Source organism: Euleptes europaea, chromosome 1, assembly GCF_029931775.1.
Source record: "Euleptes europaea isolate rEulEur1 chromosome 1, rEulEur1.hap1, whole genome shotgun sequence".
In the NCBI taxonomy this organism is placed as follows: Eukaryota; Metazoa; Chordata; class Lepidosauria; order Squamata; family Sphaerodactylidae; genus Euleptes; species Euleptes europaea.
Window position 1 is genome coordinate 105,207,094 of NC_079312.1, and position 8,718 is coordinate 105,215,811.

General features: G+C 46.0%; 1 protein-coding gene across 1 annotated transcript; it reads left to right on the plus strand.

Annotated features, from left to right (window-relative positions):
* Window positions 1–1,003: 1,003 nt before the first annotated feature.
* Window positions 1,004–7,046, plus strand: LOC130476051 (sulfate transporter-like). The gene is made up of 2 exons (XM_056847880.1): window positions 1,004–1,597; window positions 5,448–7,046. Exons 1-2 carry the CDS (start codon window positions 1,004–1,006, stop codon window positions 7,044–7,046), a joined length of 2,193 nt encoding a protein of 730 aa, XP_056703858.1.
* The last annotated feature ends 1,672 nt before the right edge of the window (window positions 7,047–8,718 follow it).

Below are 8,718 nucleotides of genomic sequence, written 5' to 3' on the forward strand. Positions count from 1 at the left end.
TAATCTACACAATACGTAAAAAGGAGGTATTACAAGGGTCAGCCATATTCGTATGTATAGACATTCATTTTGGTTCATCATTCTGGTCACAAGCAAGATTTGCATGCTGCTCCTTCATAAATTACATTTGCCTCATGTTTTGAAGAGGAGTCATATTCACATTAAAACCAGGGGAAAGTATAATACAAATTGACCACAGTGATGATTACATGAGACAGTAATGAATAAAGAGCTAGAAATGGTTGGACTACTTTGTTATAAATTAAAGTGATATGCACATCAGTTGTTGGGGTCTATTGATTACCTTTTAGTACAAAGACTTTGAAATCACAGATAAGTCATATTGGGAGAAATACTTTAATTTTTCTCAAAAAAATGAAATGTGCAGGTTTTCTGATGGGCTAAAACCAAATTTTTAAATCTTAGTTCACAAGTAATCAGAGACCTCAAAGCAATTATAAAAAGGTCAACTAAACCCAAATATTAATACAAAATATCTGACTATGAATAATTATTTACCATTCTCCTTTTTGAAATGTCAGTCATTTTTTCCAAGAATCCACAGTATGAAAATTGGAAAAATAATGGCAATTCATCAAAAAGACATTTCTGAATGATCTAGCTGGAGGACAGTTTTATATCGCCATAAAAAGGGGGGAAAGCTGATTAACGTTTCCCTACAGCTGTTTAAACTATATAGCTACAATGTCCCACTATTATGCACATATCTGATTAGTACTGCTGTAAAACACTTTTTATTATATTATTATTTATCAAATTGTTATCCCGCCCTCATCCCCGGCTGAAGCCTTAGGGGGAAAGTGTATCAGTTTAATTCATAACAATTTTTGTGTCCATTTTAATATGCATCACAGCTGCAGTGCTGAACTTGAATGGCTGTGCATGAGATGCTGGACTTGTAATCTTCACACAAGGCATCATTGGCTGTATACAAATCGATTATTTTACAATTGTTAATATGTGTTTTAGCTACCTTGGAGCAATGGAGAGTGGTACTACTGAGCACAGCAGTGATATGCAAAGTTCCCATTTGCCAGAGTCAAGTTCTCAGTATATACCCATCAAGCTAGAAGAGTATGAACCTTCAGCCTTCAGTGCCAAGAAGCTCCTCAAAAAAGCCAAAGAGTCCTGCCAATGTGACCGCCGAAGTGTCGTCACTTTCTTCCTCAAACTGTTCCCTATATTCGAGTGGCTTCCTCGTTACAGCATCAAGGAGCAGCTGCTCGGGGACATCATCTCTGGCTTACTGGTTGGGATAGTGGCCATCCCACAGTCTATTTCCTATTCCATCCTAGCAAGCCAGGATCCTATTTATGGGCTCTACACCAACTTCTTCTGTGCCGTTATCTACTTTTTCATGGCTACCTCCCGTCATAATTGCGTGGGCTCTTTCGGGGTCCTTTGCCTGATGATTGGGGAGTCTGTAAACCGGCAACTCAAGCTGGCAGGATTCGAACCTGGTGTTGAGGCTTCCTCGCCGGCAAATGCCACATTGAATGGAACAATCGCTTGTGACAAAAGCTGTTATGCCATCACTGTGGCGACCACTTTAACTTTTTTGGTTGGCCTGTACCAGGTATGGTATTTTGTTATCATTCGTAACAATACTGTCTGTGTTCTTGTCCATGTTAATATTCCCTTAAAATGTAGGTACATGTTTATTATGGCGTTTCTATTACCACTTTTTAAAACAAATGTTCCCAATGTGGGAACACAAAATTAAAATAAGAGCTAGAGGGAACAGATCCTTAGTCATGATGGGCACAGGCACCATAGAAATGTGACTGGCATGGACCGCACTGATGGTCCAATAGCAGGGGTTTAGGGTATGAAGATGGAGACCCGGTAGAGTGACTGAATGGCTCTGGGTTAGGCCAGTGAACTCAACAATGTAGCTTTAAAAGCTTTATTGATAGAAAAGTTCAAGAAACAGGTTAAAATATAAGTTGCATAGTAATTAGGCAAATGGCAATAATAAATTAGCAAATCTAGCCAGCTACATAATACTTACAAAGTTGTTACATGATAAGCTGGATCTTAAAAGCTAAAGATGTTCTTCAAAGTGACAGAGTTACATGCTGAAATCAAGGTAAGAAGGAAACTTAGCTACTATGTGGCATAGTCAAACTTATGAAAAATGAACCTAGGACAGGTGATCCTAAACTCCCAATCAGGATGGATATTTGGGAGAAGGCACTAGATGGTATAAACTGGTCTGAACCAGAATAAGGCTCCCAGACGAGATGAGTGATCTCACCCCTCCCATCTTCACACAGATGTTCTCACTCAGTTAATTAGGAGAGATGTGAGCTAATGACCTTGATAGCCAGGCCTGTTGATGGAACAAGCTACACCTGGTGTTATGAGAACGAAATGAGCTAGGCCTGTGTGGAAAACTACTGAACGCTGACTCCTAGGCACACAAAATGGAGAATACTGAGGTAGCAAAAATCAAAATCGTTCTTTTGTCTTGACACAGGACACTTAAATCCAAGACTTGATTCAGATCAAAGGGGGACGCCCGTTCCAATAAATCGAAAGGGTTACTTGCCTGTCCCATGATGCCTTGCACTGGCTTAGCCCCACATTTGCCGCTAGTGGTGTAACCTTGACTGTTTGGGCTCTAACTGACAAATGGGGCAGATCAATTAACTCTGCCTTACATGACTTTTTGGGGATGCCGCTTTAGCCACAGTAGCACAAGGAGGCAGGAAAGGAGACGATCCAGTCCGCTGCATTTCTGAGCATGTGACTATTCCTTACAACTACTCTCTACTCATCTATTTTTACACATTAAATGGGTCTTGGCAGCAATTTAATAAAATTCGGTACTGTTAGATATGCATGACCTTCCAAGTAAATGCTTGAAGTCTGTTGACAACGTTGCTATAGTTCTTATGAAGTATAAAAAAATAACTTCAGTGGTAGCTAGGCAAATGATGGTAACAATTTTGGGGTAGGGTTTTTTGTTTTTTTGCAATATAATTTTGAAGAAGCAGAACTTAAACTTTGTTGGGAAAGCACAAGCCTTTCTTTGCTCTGCTGTGGCTGAAGCCAGTTTATAGAACTGAACTGCCTGGTTGTGTGTGGATTTGAATTACATATATAAAGGGTTTAGGACAGGGGTGTCAAACTCAATTGTTACGAGAGCTAGATATGACATAAATGCCACTTGGTCAGGCTGGGCCATGCCTCACCAGCCCTGATCGAGAAAAGGGGGTGGGGTGGCTGTTTGGCTGGCTTGAGGGCCTGATAAGAGCTCTCAAGGGGCCAGATCCGGCCTGCGGGCCTTATGTTTGACACCCCTGGTCTAGAGGAATGGCTTCTCATATTATAATCTCTAAATGCTGGCTCTGGTTCACACATGCATATTGAATGCATAATGACAATAGCATGGAATGATGCCTTGAATGTGTGAATGGGTAGGTCAAACATCCAAGACAGAACTATCTGTGCATTACATTTTCCCCACGCTTCTTCCACAGAACCCAGAGAAGTCTTGTGAGATAGGTTCCAGTGGTCGGCAAACCACGGCTCGCGAGCCGCATGCGACTCTTTGGCCCCTTGAGTGCGGCTCTGCCACTCGGTTCGGAGCCCCTGCTCTCGCGCCTGCTCACACCGGCAGCAGGGCTGTGCTTGCTTCCTTTGCGCCGGAGAGAGAGCGAGAGCAAGCGGAGGCGAGTTTCCTGTCCGGAGCCGGGGCACCTGAGAGAGAGTGAGAGCGAGCGAGCGCGAGAGAGCAGGCGAGCGGGCGCGCTGTCCCCCCCACTGTGGAGAATGGCCGGGAGGAGCTCCAGGGCCCATCCATTGAAATACGGGCCAGCACGGCTCTCCCCGAAACTGTTCCGGAAGCCGCAGCGTGCAGGAACGCTGTGGCGCCCTTTAAACCTCCTCTCGCCGCCTGTCAGCTGTTGGGTGGCGAGGGAGGGGGGAAGAGGAAGAAGCAGCCGCTGGCATGCCTGCATGAGGCGCGAAGCTTTCAGTCCTGCTGGGCCCCGCGCGTGCTCATGTGGGAGGGGAGAAAGGTGCTGTGTTGGCGCTCTTTCCTGCCGCCCCCCTCGAAGGCCTGGGAGCCGCCTGAGGGGATCGAGGAGGAGGAAGGCGGCGAGGAGGAGCTGCTGCTGGAGCCTGGAGGTGCGGCCTCATTGCCTCTGGCCTCGCCGCCCCCGCTGTGCTCGGTGCTGCTGCCACTGGCGGGGGCCTTCGAGGGGGGCGGCAGGGAAGAGCGGCAACACAACACCTTCCCCCCCCCACCGTGCGCGCGTCAGCAGGGCTGAAGGCTTCCTGCCTCGCACGCACGCGGCTGGCTTCTTCCTCTCCCCCTCCCCCCCAACAGCTGACAGGCGGCGGGGAGGCTAGCAGCAACAAGGCCTTCCTTCCTTTCTCTATCCCTCCCACCTCCCTTCCTCTACTAGGGTTGCCAACCTCCAGGTGGTGGCTGGAGACCTGGCAACCCTAGCATCTCCTCCCCCAGTGTACCTATATTTTAATTAAGACTTACAACTTTAATTAAAGTTTATTAAGTTAATAAACAGTGTACCTACCTATATAGTTTAAGTTTAAGAAATTTGGCTCTCAAAAGAAATCTCAATCATTGTACTGTTGATATTTGGCTCTGTTGACTAATGAGTTTGCCGACCACTGGGTTAGGCTAAGGTAGAGTGACTGACGTAAACAAGTTTTGTGGGTGGCAGGGATTTCAACCAGGGTCTCCCCACAGCCTTAGTCTGACACCCCAACCACTATGCCATACTGGCTGTCCAGAACTGTCATAATGTCTTGCATCACTTCAAGCACCAAGCCAGTTTATATATGCAGCTGAAAATGAGAGGTAGCTACAGTGAGCCAAGTGTTTAGAGCATCCCTCAGTCTCAAAAACTGCAGTTGCCTGTACCTATGACGAATTAGTCTACAGGCGCACATCCCTGGGCATGATAGGGGACTGTTTGTGTGGACAAAAGATGCATTATGTGAATTAGGCTTCTGAAGTATTCTGAAAAAGGGAGTAGTAGCAGATACAATCTCCTTCCCTTCCTCTCCCCACAACAGACACCTTGTAAGGTAGGTGGGGCTGAGAAAGCTCTAAGACAGCTGTGACTAGCCCAAGGTCACCCAACTGGCTTCATGTATAGGAGTGGGTAAACCAGCCTGGTTCACCAGATTAGCATTTGCCGCTGATGTGGAGGAGTGGGGAATCAAACCTGGTTCTCCAGATTAGAGTCCACCGCTCCAAACCACCGCTCTTAACCACTACCATGCTGGCATCAAGGTGTATTTTGATGTAGCTCTGACTGTAACAGCTCAAAGTAATCTTCCCTGTCTCAAAACAGCAGTCAGTTCCATTCTGACAGAACGAAGAACAAATGCCAGTAGTGATATCTTGTTGCTCATTATGCCTTAGATTAATTGATACTTTTCCTTTCCAGATTATTCTCGGGGTCTTTCAGATGGGCTTCATATCTGTGTATCTTTCGGAACCCCTTCTAAGTGGCTTTGTGACTGGCTCCTCCCTGACTATCCTTACTTCCCAAATTAATCTTCTACTAGGTCTAAAAATTCCTCGCCATGATGGCGTGGGGTCTCTTATCCTAACATGGATCGAGATCTTCAGATATATCTGGCAGACTAATATCTGTGACCTGGTCACCAGCCTGATCGCTCTCATCCTCATTGTGCCAATAAAGGAAATCAACAGCTTGTATAGGGATAAGTTGAAAGCCCCTTTTCCCATGGAACTTCTGGTGGTCATCGCCGGCACTCTGCTGTCGTATTTCTTCAACTTCAAAGAACGATACAAATCCAAGATCTGTGGCAACATCCCCACTGGCTTCAAGCAACCTGTTGTACCTGACCTGAGCCTTTTGTCGAATGTGGCACTTGATGCTCTGCCCATTGCCATAATTGGTTTTGCAATGACCGTCTCACTGTCCGAAATATTTGGCAAGAAGCATGGCTACCCAGTGCGAGCCAACCAAGAGATGATTGCCATTGGCGTGGGGAACCTAATCCCGTCTTTCTTCTACTGCTTTGCTAGTTGTGCAGCTTTATCAAAGACCTTGCTAAAAGAATCCACAGGGTGCCACACTCAGATCTCAAGCCTGATATCTTCATTTGTGTTGCTCCTGGTGTTGCTGTGGATCGCCCCGCTCTTCTACTCACTGCAAACTTGTATCTTGGGGGTGGTGACTATTGTTAACCTCAGGGGTGGCTTGAGGAAGTTTGCTGACACTCCCAAGATGTGGAGGATCAGCAAGGTAGATACTGTGGTCTGGTGGGTCACCATGCTGTCCTCCTCACTGATCTCCACAGAGCTGGGCCTTCTGATAGGGGTCTGTTTTTCTCTCCTCTGTATAATTTTCCGCACCCAGAGGCCCCGAGCCACTCTTTTAGGAAAAGTGAGCGACTCAGAAATCTATGAGGATCAGTTCATTTACAAGAGGATCGACAGTGTTGCCAATATCAAGATCTTCCGCTTTGATACCTCCCTGTACTATGCAAACAAGGACTACTTCAGAAGTTCACTCTTCCAGAAAACAGGAGTGAATCCTTCCTTGGTTGCTGCCATGCAAAAGGCTGAAGCAAAAGGGGAAAAAAATGAGAACTGCTTTTCCTCTAAGTTTAATTGCCTAAAGGTAACCAAGAAAGGAGCCAAGGCGGCTTCAACAGATGTTCCCGCGCTATCCTTTGACATGCGCACCTTAATTATTGACTGTGGTGCCATGCAGTTCTTAGACAGTGTTGGCCTGAATGCGCTGAAGGAGACTCGCCAAGACTACCAAAAAATTGGTATCCAGGTCCTGTTGGCCAATTGCAATCCATCTCTCCGCCACTTACTCCAGGCAGGTGGTTGGCTCACTGGGATGGAGGATACAGAGCTGCTCTCTTTTCATAGTATACATGCTGCTGTGCAGTTTGCGGAGAAGCAGTCCAAAGCTCAGAGGGAGAGTAAAGCAGCTGAGGCTTCTTTCCTCAGCCCTGAGGCCCAGGATTTCTCAAAAGACTCGACTTTGGATAAACCCCTGTAGACCTGGGCAGACCAGACTGTGTAATTACTGGAAACCTATTTGATATTAATTGTAATTGGAGCAAGTAATCAGCTCTGACTTCTAGAAACATCAGGATGTCTAATTCTCGACATGGCCCCATGTGTAGATACCTAAATCCAGAGACTGGTGCCATGGACAGACAAGAAAGATCTTTCTACAAACCGGAGAAACCTGAGGCCGTTCTACACATGCATCAGAATGGGGCGGGAGATGAGGTAATAGGATTATGAGGTGGCTGAATGAGCTGTACCACTTCAGCCTGGATGGGATATCCATGAATGCATAACTAAAGTGCATCCTATCATCTCAGTATCCATTAAGTCTTTCCACTGGGTACAAAGACCAGGCCTGAGTTTCATATCTGAGCAGGGATGCAAGACGTGGTTTTCTAGTGCAAGCCCAACATTCTAGTCACTGCACTCCACTGAGGGCCCTATTAGATGAGATGTTCAGAGATCAGTGACTGGTAAGTAGCTGCTGGGGGTGGGGTGGGTGGAGGAGGGAATTTTATTAGTATTAGTATTAGTATTTTATAGTATTTTATTCCCATTCAGTACTATATTCTGTTATATAGTTTTGTGGATGGGTTGGACCCATGAAGTAATACAAATGGAACATGTTTTCAGTATTAGGAGCTGTGGAATGACTAGGGTTGCCAACCTCCAGGGGGTAGCTGGAGAGCTCCCGCTATTACAACTAATCTCCAGGTGACAGAGATCAGTTTGCCTGGAGAAAACAGCCACTTTGGAAGGTGGATTCTATGACATTATACCCCATTGAAGTCCCTCCCCTCACCAAATCCTGCCCTCCTCAGGCTCCACCCCCAAAATCTCCAGGTATTTCCCAACCTAGAGCTGGCAGCTCTAGGAATGGCTCAATGGTAGTTCACCTGCCTTACATGCAGAAGATCCCAGGCTCAAACCAATGGCATCTCTAGCCAAAGGATTCCAGGCACCAGCTACACCAACCCAAGACTCCACAGAACCACTACCAACCAGAACCCTAGGCCAAACAAACCAGTGGTCTGACCTAATAGAAGGCCATTATATATTCTCAAACAGTTTCCCATAATATATTATTCTGCTTTAGATCTATCAATTGTTGTAGAATAATAAGAATAAGAAGAGTTGGTTTTTATACCACACTTTTCTTTACCGAAGGAGTCTCAAAGCGGCTTACAATCACCTTCCCCCCCACAACAGGCACCCTGTGATGTAGGTGGGGCTGAGAGAGTTCAAAGAGAACTGTGATTAGCCCAGGGTCACCCAGCAGGCTTCGTGTGGAGGAGTGGAGAAACCTACCCAGTTCACCAGTTTAGAGTCAGCCGCTCATGTGGAGGAGTTGGGAATCAAACCTGGTTCTCCAGATTAGGGTCCACCACTCTTAACCTCTACACTATGTGTACATTATATTCCTTTTGGTGTTTCAGATTTTGTTGTGACCCATGACAGTTTCTCACAGTTTGGTTTAGCAAACAAACAAAATATATTGAAATCACATGATATAATACCCTGCAAGGTACAGATTGCATGGAGATTTGGTATATATTTTTTCAGTGAGATACCCACTAGGATTTCCAGCTCTGGGTTGGGAAATTCCTGGAGATTTTGGGGGGTGGTGCCTGGGGAAGGCAGGGTTTGGGGAGGGGAAG